General features: G+C 42.0%; 1 protein-coding gene across 4 annotated transcripts in view; it reads right to left on the bottom strand.

The window, feature by feature from the left end:
- Window positions 1-15,910, bottom strand: part of LOC109881364 (adenylate cyclase type 2) — a 72,538-nt gene that overhangs the window by 25,724 nt on the left and 30,904 nt on the right. For all 4 annotated transcript variants that reach the window (XM_031831212.1, XM_031831214.1, XM_031831216.1 and 1 more), the window contains 2 exons: window positions 10,764-11,649; window positions 54-251 (listed from right to left, as the gene is read on the bottom strand). In XM_031831212.1, the coding sequence (XP_031687072.1) occupies window positions 54-251; window positions 10,764-10,928 (363 nt within the window). In that variant the 5' untranslated portion in view covers window positions 10,929-11,649. The remainder of the gene's footprint in view (window positions 1-53; window positions 252-10,763; window positions 11,650-15,910) is intronic.

The raw sequence follows: 15,910 nt of genomic DNA, 5'->3' as shown, positions 1-15,910 counted from the left end.
TTTGAAAGCCAATAGGTTGTCGTGCAACCTTTATTTAGAGCGAGAGTGTATACCTGGTCCCAGGGCAGGATGAGGGGTCCGCTGAAGATGAAGGTGAATCCCATGGTGAGGTGAGTGGCCCAGACCACCAGACCCAACAGTCTCCTCCAGCGCTGGGTCAGGGTCTCTGTACACACCAGCACAAACACAGCCAGGAACACACACAGGCTGCAACTCACCACGCTGACAAATGCACAGTGCTCCTCCACACTCTGAAACAGAGAGGGAGAACATAACGCACACTGAATCACAATCATGGAATTTACATTATACTCTACATTGAGATATACACACAGTCATTGACAAAGACGCCATATCCATCTACACACAGCCATACAGACACACAATGCTCTACTCCTCTAATGAAAAGACAAGGATTAAAAAACAGGCTATAATATACATTCTGTCTGAGGACAGGTTTGAAGTGTTATATAGGCCAGGTACAATGATATGTCTAAACAACATTCACTCAACTTCCCTTCAACATTTTTTTTTTTTTTTTTAACCTTTATTTTACTAGGCAAGTCAGTTAAGAACAAATTCTTATTTTCAATGACGGCCTAGGAACAGGGGGTTAACTGCCTGTTCAAGGGCATATGCCTATGTATGGTCTAGTCATGAGAGCGACCCATATCTAATTCAGCATCGTGGCTTATTCAGGTTTATTGCACATCTGTCTCTGCGTCATGTCCTGTTGCTAGAGGCCACAGCATCTTCCTGATTGAATTACACTGAGAGGGAAGAGGAAGGCTCAGATATAGATTTCTGGTGTGTGTGTGTGTGTGTGTGTGTGTGTGTGTGTGTGCATATACACTTGTGTCAACTTGCGTGCATGCCAGTTAGTGAGAAAGCAAGAGAGCGAGAGAAAGAGAGAATGGGAAAGAGTTTGATGCCAAGGAGAGTGGGAATGACTGTGTAAAGGTCCCTGAGCAGAAGGCCATCTTGGCATTGTATATTGAGCATGCTGGTCTCCATGGTAGCGGAAGTGAAGGCCTTTACTAGTACATTTAACTACAGCCACACCCACTAAATCGACCTATAGGAGACTTGTTCATTTCCTTTTCTCATTTATTTTCAGATGGAAGGAAGTAGTGAAAGTCTATACAATTAGAGAACAGATTGCTTCTGATCCTCTCCTCTTGAAATCTCATCTGAAAAGCATTGACCCAGGTGGGATCTGCTCAGTCTCAGCCTGCCATAAGTGCATGTTTACCTCTGTTGGGCATTGAAATTCACATCAGGTTTTGTTTGGTATCAGATGGTGAAGATAGCGTGCTCTGTGGTGTCGATCTTAAATCAGATCACTTCTTTAGGGAAGGAAACAAACCGTGCGAAACGTAATTCTACAATAATGACCAAAGTAAACCCACAAGAACTCTAGTGTCTGTTGGTGGGTTAAGTTAACTTATGTAAAATGAGGACCACTGTAAAAGCATCCTCTCCGTGCTCTCTTTGACTCTCTTACACTCCCTGTACCCTTGTTAGAATCTAAAGGACTTTATTCAACTGTGTGTCGCTCTAAATGGGAATCTGTTGGATGACTGGTATGATGTAGTTATTGAGCGGCTTCACTGCAAGTATATTGTATGTTTCAAAAATTAAATAAAAAAATAGAAAATAATAAAATAAAATAAATATGCTTGAGGTCATTGTCCATTTGGAAGACCCACTTAGGCATTAGCCTACACATGCTAACTAACCTGCCACAAAAACATTAGTGGTGGGTTCTACGCCATTAAAAGGAACATAACATTCGACATCCCGACATTAGGATCTGGCAAAAAAAATACTTGAATCAGTTATAGAACCCATTGCCCTCTACGGTTGTGAGGTTTGGGGTCCACTCACAAACCAAGAACTCACACAATGAGAAACACTAAATTAAGATTGCATGCATAATTTAGCAAAAACATCCTCTGTGCACAACATAAAACACCAAATAATAAATGCAGGGCAGAATTCGGACAATATCCGCTAATTATCAAAATCCAAGTGATGGAAGTCTCTCTCCATTCATATATCAGCGTGTCTGGGTTCTGAAAGCAGCACAATGACAGGAAAGTGAGGGCTCGTTTTCCTTTAGGAGGGAGCAGTAATGAGACCTGATGATGGACCTAGTTTGGCATCAACACCTGAATGAGAAAAGTGCTACAGTGCCTCAGGCCCTGCCAATATCAACAGCATGAGTGTGTCCCAAATGGCACCCTTTTACTTATACAGTGCACTACTTTTGTCAAAAGAAGTGCACTATATAGGGAATAGGGTGCCATTTTAATACGCAACCACATCATCGTTCACTGGCCCTAACTGACTGAAGCCCTGTAAAACAACACATTTCACTGCACCTATGCCCTGTATGTGACAATAAAGTACTCACCCGTCAGTTTATTAGGTACACCACCCTGTTCACGAAAACGGATTGCTCCTACAGACAGTGGCTTGCTTGGATCGCTCCTACGTAGCCGTGGCATTACTATGTAAAGCAGGCATCGAGGCATTCAGTTGCTGTTCGATTGAACAGCTAGTGACCTATGCGACTGAGCGTGTTATGATCGGTGACTGTCACGCACGACAGTGTCTAGGGTTTACCGAGAATGGTGCGACAAACAAAAAAACTCCAGTCAGTCAGCAGTCCTGTGGGCAAAAACAGCTCGTTGATGAGAGGTCGAAGGAGGATTGCAAGAATCATGCAAGCTAACAGGTGGAACACAAACAGGCAAATAATGGCATCCAACTGGCCTCACAACCGCAGACCACGTGTAACCACACCAACCCAGGACCGCCACACCCGGCTTCTTCACCTACGGGATCATCAGAGGGTGGAATGCTGAGGAGTATTTCTGTCAGTAATAAAGCCCTTTTGTTGGGAAAAACTAACTCTGGTTGGCTGGCCCTGCCCAGTCATGTGAAATCCATAGATTAGGGTCTAATGAATATATTTAAATTGACTGATTTCCTTATATGAACTGCAACTCAGCAAAATCTTTGAAATAGTTTAATTCTATATATTTTTTAAATGTACTTCCCCCTCAGCTCAGACCTGCAATAACTCTAATAACACTCCTCTTTTATTATGGGAACCTACAGTACACTACCGTTCAAAAGTTTGGGGTCACTTAGAAATGTCCTTGTTTTCCATGAAAACATACACGAAATGAGTTGCAAAATGAATAGGGAATATAGTCAAGATGTTATAAATAAATATTTTTTATTTAAATAATTGTGTCCTTCAAACTTTGCTTTCATCAAAAAATCCTCCATTTGCAGCAATTACAGCCTTGCAGACCTTTGGCATACTAGTTATCAATTTGTTGAGGTAATCTGAAGAGATTTCACCCCATGCTTCCTGAAGCACCTCCCACAAGTTGGATTGGCTTGATGGGCACTTCTTACGTACCATATGGTCAAGCTGCTCCCACAACAGCTCAATAGGGTTGAGATCCGGGTGACTGTGCTGGCCACTCCATTATAGACAGAATACCAGCTGACTGCTTCTTCCCTAAATAGGTCTTGCATAGTTTGGAGTTGTGCTTTGGGTCATTGTCCTGTTGTAAGAGAAAATTGGCTCCAATTAAGCGCCATCCACAGGGTATGGCATGGTGTTGCAAAACAGAGTGATAGCCTGACTTCCTTCTTCAAGATCCCTTTTACCCCTGTACAAATCTCCCACTTTACCACCAAAGCACGGCCAGACCATCACATTGCCTCCACCATGCTTGACAAATGGCGTCAAGCCCTCCTCAAGCATCTTTTAATTTTTTTTCTGCGTCTCATGAATGTTCTTTGTGATCCGAACACCTCAAACTTAGATTCATCTGTCCATACCACTTTTTTCCCAATCTTCCTCTGTCCAGTGTCCAGTGTGTTCTTTTGCCCATCTTAATCTTTTCTTTTTATTGGCCAGTCAAATATGTCTTTTTCTTTGCAACTCTGCCAATAAGGCCAGCATCCCAGAGTCGCCTCTTCACTGTTGATGTTGAGACTGGTGTTATGCGGGTACTATGTAATGAAGCTGCCAGTTGAGGACTTGTGAGGCGTCTTTCTCAAACTAGACACTCTAATGTACTTGCTCAGTTGTGTGGGAGGCCCCAGTGCACCTCTTTCTATTTTGGTTAGAGACAGTTTGCGTTGTTCTGTGAAGGGAGTAGTACACAGCGTTGTACGAGATCTTCAGTTTCTTGGCAAATTCTCGCATGGAATAGCCTTCATTTCTCAGAACAAAAATAGACTTAAGAGTTTCAGGAGAAAGTTATTTGTTTCTCGACATTTTGAGCCTGTAATCGAACCCACAAATGCTGATGCTCCAGATACTCAACTAGTCTAAAGGCCAGTTTTATTGCTTCTTTAAAATCAGAACAACGGTTTTCAGCTGTGCTACCATAATTGCAAAATGATTTTCTAATGACCAATTAGCCTTTTAAAATGATAAACCTGGATTAGCTAACACAACGTGCCATTGGAACACAGGAGTGATGGTTGCTGATAATGGGCCTCTGTATGCCTATGTAGATATTCCATTAAAAATCTGCTGTTTCCAGCTACAATCATCATTTACAACATTAACAATGTCTACACTGTATTTCTGATCAATTCGATGATATTTTAAATGCACAATTCTAAGTGACCCCAAACTTTTAAACGATAGTGTATTTAAAAAAGGATTCTGATGATCAATTAGCCTTTTAAAATTATAAACTTGGAATAGCTAACACAAGGTGCCATTGAAACACAGGAGTGATGTTGGCTGATAATGTATGCCTCCAGTGGTTCATCCTTTAAAGAGTTGCATACTGCGGCACAGCTTGCATACTGCGGCACAGCTTGCATGGAATTCTATGGCACATGCCAACCACTGGTACCATTAATGCTAGTTAGTGCTAGTTTGACCACCAGAGGGCATCTCTGAGAAGCATTTGATAGCCTTCAATAGTGACTGTACTAGAGAATTTAAAACCTTTTTTTGTAAGAACTTAGTTTATGGGACTGATTAAGACATTTTGCTTAGTTAATTTGATTCATATTATTGTGTTTCTATCCCAAGAAAAACAAAAACCCTCTGGGTTTCCGTTAGAATGGAACGGAAAATATGGCGCTGTACAACGTGACGGTCGGGAGTAGGTTACAGTACTGGGCTATTTAGCTAAATAATCCATGGGTGTGCGGGCACGCGGGACACCGGGTTCAATTACGACGGGGAGGAAGGAGTAGGCTTGTCCTTGTAAATAAGAATTTGTTCTTAACTGACTTGCTTAGTTAAATAAAGGTTACACTAAGAGCATAACATTTCTACACCAAACAGAGATTCAGTAAGAATTAAAAAAACTCTTTGATTTATCAAGACCAGTCCCCATGCTTGTCTCAGAGCATGAAACGGTGCTAAAATAGTTGTAGGCTATTGCTTCAAATCTTATTGCTTCTAACTGCAATATGCTCTTTAACTTCTTGGATATAGGGGGAGCTCTTTTAATTTATGGATAAAAAAACGTGCCCGTTTTAAGCGCAATATTTTGTCACGAAAAGATGCTCGACTATGCATATAATTGGCAACTTTGGAAAGAAAACACTCTAACGTTTCCAAAACTGCAAAGATATTATCTGTGAGTGCAACAGAACTCATGCTACAGGCGAAACCAAGATGAAACTTCAACCAGGAAATGGGCAGAATTTTTGAGGCTCTGTTTTCCATTGCCTCCTTATATGGCTGTGAATGTGCCGGGAATGAGCCTGCCCTTTCTATCGTTTCTCCAAGGTGTCTGCAGCATTGTGACGTATTTGTAGGCATATCATTGGAAGATTGGCCATAAGAGACTACATTTGCCAGGGGTCCGCCCGGTGTCCTTTGTCTAAATTGGTGCGTAATCTTCAACTGGAGGCATTTTCCATTGAGATTCAGAGGAGAATGCACACTTCCACGAACAATATATCATCGAAGAGATATGTGAAAAACACGTTGAGGATTGATTCTAAACAACGTTTACCGTGTTTCAGTCGATATTATGGAGTTAATTTGGAAAAAAGTTCGACGTTTTGATGACTGAATTTTCTTTCTTTTTTGGTAGCACCAAACGGAGCGATTTCTCCTAAACAAATAATCTTTCAGGAAAAACTGAACATTTGCTATCTAACTGAGAGTCTCCTCATTGAAAACATCCAAAGTTCTTCAAAGGTAAATGATTTATTTGAATGTTTTTCTGGTTTTTGTGAAAATGTTGCCTGCTGATGCTAACGCTAAATGCTACGCTAGCTGCGCTAGCTATCAATACTGTTACACAAATGCTTGTTTTGCTATGGTTGAGAAGCATATTTTGAAAATCTGAGATGACAGTGTTGTTAACAAAAGGCTAAGCTTGAGAGCTAGCATATTAATTTCATTTCATTTGCGATTTTCATGAATAGTTAACGTTGTGTTATGCTAATGAGCTGGGGGGATAATTACACTCCTGGATACAGGTTTTTTTCGTAGCTAAACGTGATGAACAAAACAGAGCGATTTGTCCTAAACAAATAATCTTTTTGGAAAAACTGAACATTTGCTATCTAACTGAGAGTCTCCTCATTGAAAACATCTGAAGTTCTTCAAAGGTAAATGATTTTATTTGAATGCTTTTCTTGTTTTTGTGAAAATGCTGCATGCTGAATGCTACGCTAAATGCTACACTAGCTATCAATAATCTTACACAAATGCTTGTTTTGCTATGGTTGAAAAGCATATTTTGAAAATCTGAGATGACAGTGTTGTTAACAAAAGGCTAAGCTTGAGAGCTAGCATATTTATTTCATTTCATTTGCCATTTTCATGAATAGTTAACGTTGCGTTATGGTAATGAGCTTGAGGCTGTATTCACGATCCTGGATCCGGGATGGCTAGAATCAAGAGGTTTAAATAAGACCTACACCACTTTTAACAGCAAATGCCAATAGCCCATAATGGGCTATTATAATACTGTACATGGTGTCCAGGTCAGGATAACAAAAATATGTATTTATTAAAAGACTATAAGAAAGAATGTTGGTACTTATTTTGATCTAAAGCCATGAATGAGTGAGTCACTCAGCTTTATGTAGATTCCGGCTATATGACTGTGCCATCAACTTGATAATATATAACAATATTTTGGAGGTTATTTCATTTTCAAAAAAACTAAAGTGAGTGATTGTAATCTGAATAAAAGGTCAAAATAATATTTGTAAAGGCCAAAACATTTGTTTTTAGAGGGAGAGAAACACTGGGCCAATTGTGCACCGCCCATAATAGGGCGAAATATAGCAATGCTAATAGCCATAATGGCGCTGTACAACGTGACTGTGTGTGTGTTTGAAAGAGTATTTTCCAGTAAGCAACAATTTGTTTTCCTTTATTAGACAACTTTGTTCCAATATTTTTGTAATTCAGTGATGTTTATTCCCATAGTAATTATTTATGGATCTATAACTAAATAAACATTGGCATTTTGAAAGAGTATTTTTATAATTCTTTTATTAACAAAAGCATAAAGATGCTGATGAAGAAATACAGTACTGTACAGTATATGCTTTTACATGTGGATAATAAAGCATTTTGAATATATAAGCCACCTGCATTTCTTTATTAGGCTGCAGCAGAACAGCATAACGGTCCGGACGGCCCTTACTGTGCCTGGTGAGCAGTTGGTCAAGTTCTGTTGTCAGAATAGGAATGGAAATGTCAGGGTGAACCGACGATGATCTCGCCAGGTATGTTGACTCTGCCTGTAGGAGGTGGAGTTCCAGAGCTCACAGGTGTGCCTGGCATGGATTGTGACTCCATCTCTTTCCTCGCCCTCTTCAATGCGTCATTCTCCGCCTATGCCGCCTGGCTCTGGACCAATGCATCAGCTGTCGCCCGTATCTCTGCCCTCCAATAATGATTCTCTTTCTGCTGGTCTGCCTTTAAATGACTCGATCTTGGTCTTCAAAGTTTGAATCTGATCCATGTGCACCATCCTCAGATGAGCAGAATGGTACCGCCCTGAGCCCCCATCGATTACAGTCGCCTATGATAGAAACAGTAGATCAATTAAGAATTAAAAAGTGACTAACACACAAATGCTTTTAAGAATCTAGCAAAACTATCCTCTTTTTTGGCAACCATTAGTTTTTTTCGGTGCGGCCCGTTGTCCAGCCCTTTGTTGTCCAGCGTTGCAAAAACATATTCACGTTTTTAGTACACAATAATTTTTTTATTTAACTGTTATTTAATTATCGATTTTGTGACACAGTATGTTGACATTTTTTTAATTTTTTTAAATGCACTGAAACCAAAATACCTTTAGTTTTGGTGATTCTCTCAGCTTCGGCTCATTTTCAAGTCCTCTCGAGGTTAAGTCCTGGAACGGGTAGCAACATAGAAAGAAGCTAGCTTGATGAAAACAATGTCCATTTTGTCTGTTCTCTTTGGTCCCAATGTCATTTTTTGCAGGTAGGGGGATGTTCACACCTACAGTAGCCAGGCTATAAAGAGTCTATTGTCCTGCTAATCGGGCTACAAGTGTTTGAAAACGTGTTTTCAAAATGCCACCAGCTGTCCATCACTACTGTAAATAAAAACACAGCATCTTGTTTACATTCTTTATTGTAACCACAATGTCACAAATCATTTGTATCTATCTTTCCAATTAGTTTTAGAGTTTGGGATTTACAAATGTGTGCCGTGTCATTTTTCGTTAAATCCACTTTGGATTAAAGTATAACTTTTGACTGTCGCCTTTAGTGAGAGGTCTAATAGTTTGAACGTGCAGACTTGCACTAAGAACAGTGGGAACATTTCCCTAGTTAGCACCATTATTAGTGCAATGCCCCTTAAAGTGTTGCTCTGTGCTACCCAGAGTGGCAGGGTTCCCCTTACCCCTTCCTCCTCCTCCCTTCCCCATTATTTTTTAATTTTTTTTAATTTTACCTTTATTTAACCAGGCAAGTCAGTTAAGAACACATTCTTATTTTCAATGACGGCCTGGGAACAGTGGGTTAACTGCCTGTTCAGGGGCAGAACGACAGATTTGTACCTGGTCAGCTCGGGGGTTTGAACTCGCAACCTTCCGGTTACTAGTCCAACGCTCTAACCACTAGGCTACGCTGCCGCCCCATGGGCTAGGTCCGTCTTCTGTGCGCCATCCCGTGCCCCCCCTTACCCCTTCCTCCTCCTTCCTTCCCCATGGGCTAGGTCCGTCTTCTGCAGCCCATCCCGTGCCCCCTGCCCTCATGCCTTGAACCTCATGCACCCACCACTGTTTCAGTGGATACAGTTGGAGAACTGCAAGGCAATCCCATTGTGCGCCCCTCTGGAGCCATGACCAATATATATTGTCCTGCTAATAACAGGATTCATAATATATCTGTGAGAATATCCAAAGGGATTTTATATTATTGTGAATTAATAATAAATTGGTTTGTTTAAAAAAATATATACTTTGGAGATGGTTTTGTTTTCAAATAATGTAACATTTGTGAGAAAAAGGCCAGTTTGTTATTTAGAATATTTTATTGCTGTTTTCCGAGGGAGAGAAATCAAAAACCTACAGTCTCCCAGTCGAGTGTGGCACGGGTATTGATCCAGCATCTGAAGCAACACAGCTTGCTCTGCCACACAGTCTTAGACCATTGCACAACTCAGACGCTGTACCTCATGCCTGGTCAGGAGTGGGCTACAGTACTACAGTAAGACCAAAATAATTCTAACTAAACAATAAAAACCTTAGTGTAACAACAGTTTTAGTAAGTAATACTGAAGTCGTGCACAATTATCAGTTTCTATTTAGGTTTATGTCACCCATTCACTGTCAGTTAGAGACACAGTAGGACCCAAAACATAATCAGTGCTCTAACTCCCCCTTGTGCTGGTCTGGAGCAATGAAGTAGTGATGCAAGGTACCGTACTAAACCTCAAATGACCTCCAAGTCCTGCAGCATAATCGCAAAACTTTTAGTGGAGCATCCACTGTATGTAGATATTCTATTAAAAATCAGCTGTTTCCAGCTACAATAGTTATTTACAACATTAACATTGTCTACACTGTATTTCTGATCAATTTGATGTTATTTTAAAAATGGACAAAATATTTGCTTTTCTATCAAAAACAAGGAAGTGACCCCAAACTTTTGAACGGTAGTGTAAGTGCTGCTTTACGTGTCAGAGTGATTACCTACTGCTCTACACAGTGGTGTACATGTAACCTAAAATGTCTACTAAAACTCTAGACTGGTGACATATTTACCTGCTACACAAATACAGTGATTACCTGCTTCTTAAACTCTGAAGTCTACACCAAAAACATTGCCACAGACTGTCGTTTCGAGGAGAAAAAACCCAAAGACCTCTAATTCAGTATCTAGGCACAGTTATTGTACTACAGAAAAATATCATACTACAATGGCGCCTTTAATGTGCTAATCTCCATCCATTATCGGTCAACTCATCCAGAGAGGACAGCACACCCCCTCAGGGGATATTACTAAGTAATTCGAAAAAGCTGTAAGTAGCTGGGCTCTGATGTGTAGCATACTGTCACTTCATACATGGGTAGGTACACACACACTTCTAGGTCTCGGTAGATGACGTCACTTACACAACGGCCGCTAGCTAGCGATTCCACATCAGCTAAACAAACACACACACACACACACACACACACACACACACACTCACACACACACTCACACACACACTCACACACACACACACTCACACACACACTCACACACACACTCACCAGGTGCAGGGCGAAGAAGAGGATGATGAGGACTCCGCATGACAGCATGGAGAGGCCCAGTAGCAGCACCAGAGGCCGGTACTGGCTGATACAGGAGAACTTCCTGTACAGGGCCTCATGTTTCAGCTCCTGGTCATTTAACAGGTACTTCCCTTTAGCCGGCATGGTGGTGCTGACCTGTTCACTACTAAAACCCTGATAAAAGGTTACGGCCCAAAACACGCTGGTTTTAACAAAGAAGCATTTCTATCAACTTCCACTGTCCTCTAAGAGTTGCTGAATTTCCTATCCACCACTCCTCACACAGGTATGGTAGGCAGGGAATAACGCTGAAAACACCACCCCACAGTGTAGGGCAGGGTAGGAGCCGTCTTCTGCTGCGACTGAGACAAACGTGTGTGTGTGTGTGTGTCTACAGATCCACACATCCAGGTCGGCAGGTTTGCTGAGGTCTTCTAGCTCATACTGCTCAAGTGCAGTTGTCGATTTTCTCCCTCAAGGGCATTTTTAATATGTACCTCTTCTTTCACTCACAGGTTTAGAACTTTCTCTCATTCGCTTTTCTTTCACTCTCTCTTTCTCCCTCTTTTATCTCCCTTTCTGCATTGGCAGGCAGACCCAGTTCATCCTTGCCAGCTACTGTGTTCCATTCTTCAGTGGGGTTGAGTAATGATCCCAGCGCTGAGAGAAGAGACCGGGGGAGGAGGAGAGTCTAAGGAAAGAGGAGAGGAGGAGGGGACAGAGGGTGGAGCCTGGGAGGGCGGAGAAAGAAAGAGGGGTCGTCAAGGATTCCTCCAGGATTCAGGATTCTGTCCCATCAGTGCTGAGCGGGTAGAGAGAGGGGCCCAATGTAGCTCCACCCACTGGAGCTGTCACAGTCAGAGGCCTGGGGAGGAGACAACAGAGACAAACTGGGTGAGCTTACTGGAACCACTGATAAAAGACAGAAGTAAAGTGAAATAGCATATCCACAACACTTGAGGGGCATGGCTCTTCAAAGCATTTTCTCTTGTCGACATGTTTTAATAAATAGATTACATTTTTATCTGGCATAAAAAAAATGTACAGTTTAGCAATGTGATTTGAAACTACATAACTGTCTGCCAAACTGTACACAGTGAGAGTACAGTACAGTGAGTCCCTTCATATGTTGTTTTAGCCAAGGGTGTAAATATGTATACACAAGTGAGTGAATCTTCAATCCTCATTCAACCCAAGCCCTGCAGTTGTTCCCACGATCAAGAAAGCTGGGTTTGTCTGTATTCAGTCCCAGCCCCAGTCCTCAGTCTCTGTCCCAGGTTTGGCCACAGCTCCATGGAGAACTGGCATGATGACACCTAGCCCTTCTAATGAATAAGCTCTCCATGGAGCACTGGCATGATGACACCTAGCCCTTCTAATGAATAAGCTTTCCATGGAGAACTGGCATGATGACACCTAGCCCTTCTAATGAATAAACTCTCCATGGAGCACTTTACTCGAGAATACGCCATCGAGGGAAGAACTCTTGCATCATGGCCTCGACTTCATTTACTTCTATCTTATTAAATTTACTCTGACAAAACGCATTCAGCATTGTGGAGTTTAAATGCTAGCCAAGAGTCTCAGTCTATGTCTGCCAAGAATTTTACCTTAGCAACCAATCATTCACAAGAGTTTAAGGAGATTGTCATTCATAGTTTTAATATGTAACACATTTCAAAGATGGACAAATATAACTTGTCCTCTCTGAAAGAAGCATGTTTTAAATCTCCGGCACTGGGGTATGGCCAAACCGTTCTTCTTTACGTGAAACTGCAATCTTGCTAAATGATTAAGGACATGAATGCAGCCCCTTAGAAGTTACATTAAATATCAATAAATCAAGGTGTATTAAGCTGTAGGAAAATAAACCAGGTCTATGTTTTGTTAGGATCCCATTGGCTGGGCAGAGTATGTACTTTGCTCCAGTCTTAATGAGCACAGAGCAGAGGCCACTAAAGCCAGTCAGTATATGAGGAGTCTGATTCCCCTTAGTCCGTCTGCCCTCGCTGGCTGGCTCCCTGGCACACAGGAAGTTTGCTCAGTGAATCAGAGGCTACGTTGTATTTACAAAACTAAGGCTGAATAAAAAATACATTTGGGAGGCTCTCGTCTCAAGCACGCAGTAGGAAGTACTAGGCATCCTTTCTGGTTGGTTTAAAGAGGGCCCAGCGGCTGGTCTTTGTCTCACCTAGTAATAAAATCACAGAACACAATAGCACAGCTACAATATGGGCATGACCGTAAACCATTGGGCTCAGAGACTGATTATGATATCACCTCTCATTTCGGAGAAGGGATTATATTCTTGGCTTCATAAACAGGCTGGTGTGTTAAGGAGGCGCCAGATGTTGCTGGGTTGAAAAAAATATGAAATTAACCTTGCATAATGTTAGTTAATATCAACCTCATCTCAGAAGTTGCTAATAGTCCCGACTCCTGGACCTGTCCTAACAGTATGAAGCATTGTTGCCTGTTTGTCTTTTAGCATGGCAACTGCAACAGTTGCCATGTGCCATTAAATAGCAAAGGCTGATGAGGTTATGTACCTAAAGGCCAGAGAGGGAGGGACACCTGTTGGGCTGTGTGAATGGATATCCCAGCCAGCCAACCACTCAGGATGCTCCAGTCATAGTGACAACCTGCTCTGTCACAACAGGCCGTGTGTTGATGGAGGTCCGGTCAGCAATTTAACTGTTCCTTTTATAACTTTAAGACTATTACTGCCAAACAACTAACAACCCTTTACCCAGCCCCTATCCTGCACTACCCAGGCTATGCTGCAGTCTGACTAACAGACAGAGTAAGGGAGTTAAAGCAGAGGATGAGGTAAAGCACATACTGGTAAGGGATCTGTCTTCTCTATTAGAAAACAGCTGGGGCCTTGGAGGTCAGGGCCCCTCAGATCTATGATATACACACTGTTCATATGAAGGAAATTACTCCTTCAAAAAGAACACCCACACAAAACACTACAAGCCTTACATTGGACGTGTTGTGAAATATGAGATCATATCTCTGATTTAGCTCCTTCAGACCTTTCAACCCACAGGGTAGATGACTGCTCATGCATGCAACTAGAGTAAACAGTAGGGAGGAGGTTGAATGAATGTGAGGATAACCAGGCCCCAATGGCAGACAGTAAAGGACCAAAGGTCCCATTTTGTCATGACTACTCATCTCCTGGATAATGCAGCACGTTAGGTTGGTGTTATCACCCTTAAACAGGGAGACTTAGAGAGTAAGTTATGAGTCCGCAGTGAGAGATACAGAGGCAGAGATAGACAGATGGAGATAGACAATGAGCCACAACTGTGAGGGAAGTCTAAATAGACCATTAAGGGTGGTACTGTTAGAGAATGGTTCTGGGACAAAGGAACGGTGAAATGGCACTGAGACAGTATATCTCAGAGAGCAGTCAGGGGAGACTTATTATCTAGAAGGCTCCAGGGAACTTCTGCTTATCAATGGAACTCAGGATGATGGTTCTCCTTTCAATCTGCACATCTTCCTGTTCACTTCCTGTTCACTTAAGCCAAGCAGCTCATGACAAGAGGGTGCTCTTTCGCAATGTATTTTTCGTGCTTTTCAGTGGCTTTGTAGCCTACTTTGTATGTTAGTTAAACCGGGATCACTTTCATTGCCTGACATACTGTCTGTGTGCATTCCAATGTTAGGAGGTCAGGACAGTGAGGAAATAATGAAGACATTTGGAGAGCAGCCTCGTACTGGGGCAGATGGCCCAGTTCCCCACGATGTTAACAACCAGTGAATAGGTCCGTCTCAGTCGGACAGTAGGACACTAGTACTGATCATTCCAGGATGTTTTGTTCAGAGGCAGCCATTTAACACTGCCATAGAGCGCTTGTTTGTGAGACAACGGCCACAAAGACCAGGGAAGTTTATGCAATTTTAAAAACATAACAATACATTCATTACAGAATTCACAACACACTGTGTGCCCTCAGGCCCATACTCCGCTACCGCATATCTACAGCTCCCAGCCCGACAACCTCTTTATGTTCCAATTCTAAAGTTGCCATGGCAAAGGACCGATGCAGCGGATCTCTGTCTGTCTTTGCCGCTGAGTGGAGTCGTGCGGAGCAGTGCTGGAATAGCGGCCTGGCTTGAATAGGCTGGAGTCTCTCAAGAACAGGATGAATAGCAGTAACTGCACTGCATTGTCTGGGAGGCCTTTCTCTCTGAAAGAGCTGAGGCAAATCGAGGCATTCTCACAGAGGCCTCGCAAACTGGCGTCATTTGACTCCTGGAGCAGCCGCAGCACAAAACTACAGACGTCATCGCCAACCCAGAGCCCTGCCACGAGATTGAGAATGCACATGGCTGCTGTCGCAAACAGACAACATGCATTAACACAAGATAGGGGTTGTGAAGTTCAAGGGACTGGATGTCGTCTTCTCTTTGGCCTCGCAACATGTGAGGGCTAGGAAATGAAAAAAGTTGCCACTACAATTAAAAGGGGAGCAAACTATATTTGACCTGGTGGGATTGTTGTGCAGGAGACCACCATTCATACTACATTTTAATGAGTCAGAGTATGCCACAGCTGGGCAATTCCATGATTTTTCACATTTAAAATGTACACTACCATTCAAAAGTTTGGGGTCACTTAGAAATATCCTTGTTTTTGAAAGAAAAGCACTTTTTTGTCCATTAAAATAACATCAAATTGATCAGAAATACAGTGTAGACATTGTTAGTGTTGTAAATTACCATTGTAGCTGGAAATGGCAGATTTTTAATGAAATATCTACATAGGTGTACAGAGGCCCATTATCAGCAACCATCACTCCTGTGTTCCAATGACACATTGTGTTGGTTAACCCAAGTTTATCATTATAAAAGGCTAATTGATCCTTAGAAAACCCTTTTGCAATTATGTTAGCACAGCTGAAAACTGTTGTTCTGATTAAAGAAGCAATAAAAAAAAAACTGTCCTTTAGACTAGTTGCGTATCTGGAGCATCAGCATTTGTAGGTTCAATTACAGGGTCAAAATGGCCAGAAACAAAGCACTTTCTTCTGAAACTCATCAGTCTTGTTCTGAGAAATGAAGGCTATTCCATGGGAGAAATTGCCAAGAAACTGAAGATCTCGTACAACGCT

Source organism: Oncorhynchus kisutch, linkage group LG8, assembly GCF_002021735.2.
Source record: "Oncorhynchus kisutch isolate 150728-3 linkage group LG8, Okis_V2, whole genome shotgun sequence".
In the NCBI taxonomy this organism is placed as follows: domain Eukaryota; kingdom Metazoa; phylum Chordata; class Actinopteri; order Salmoniformes; family Salmonidae; genus Oncorhynchus; species Oncorhynchus kisutch.
The sequence above is the reverse complement of the archived record's forward strand: the minus strand, read 5'-3'. Positions and strand labels throughout refer to the sequence as shown.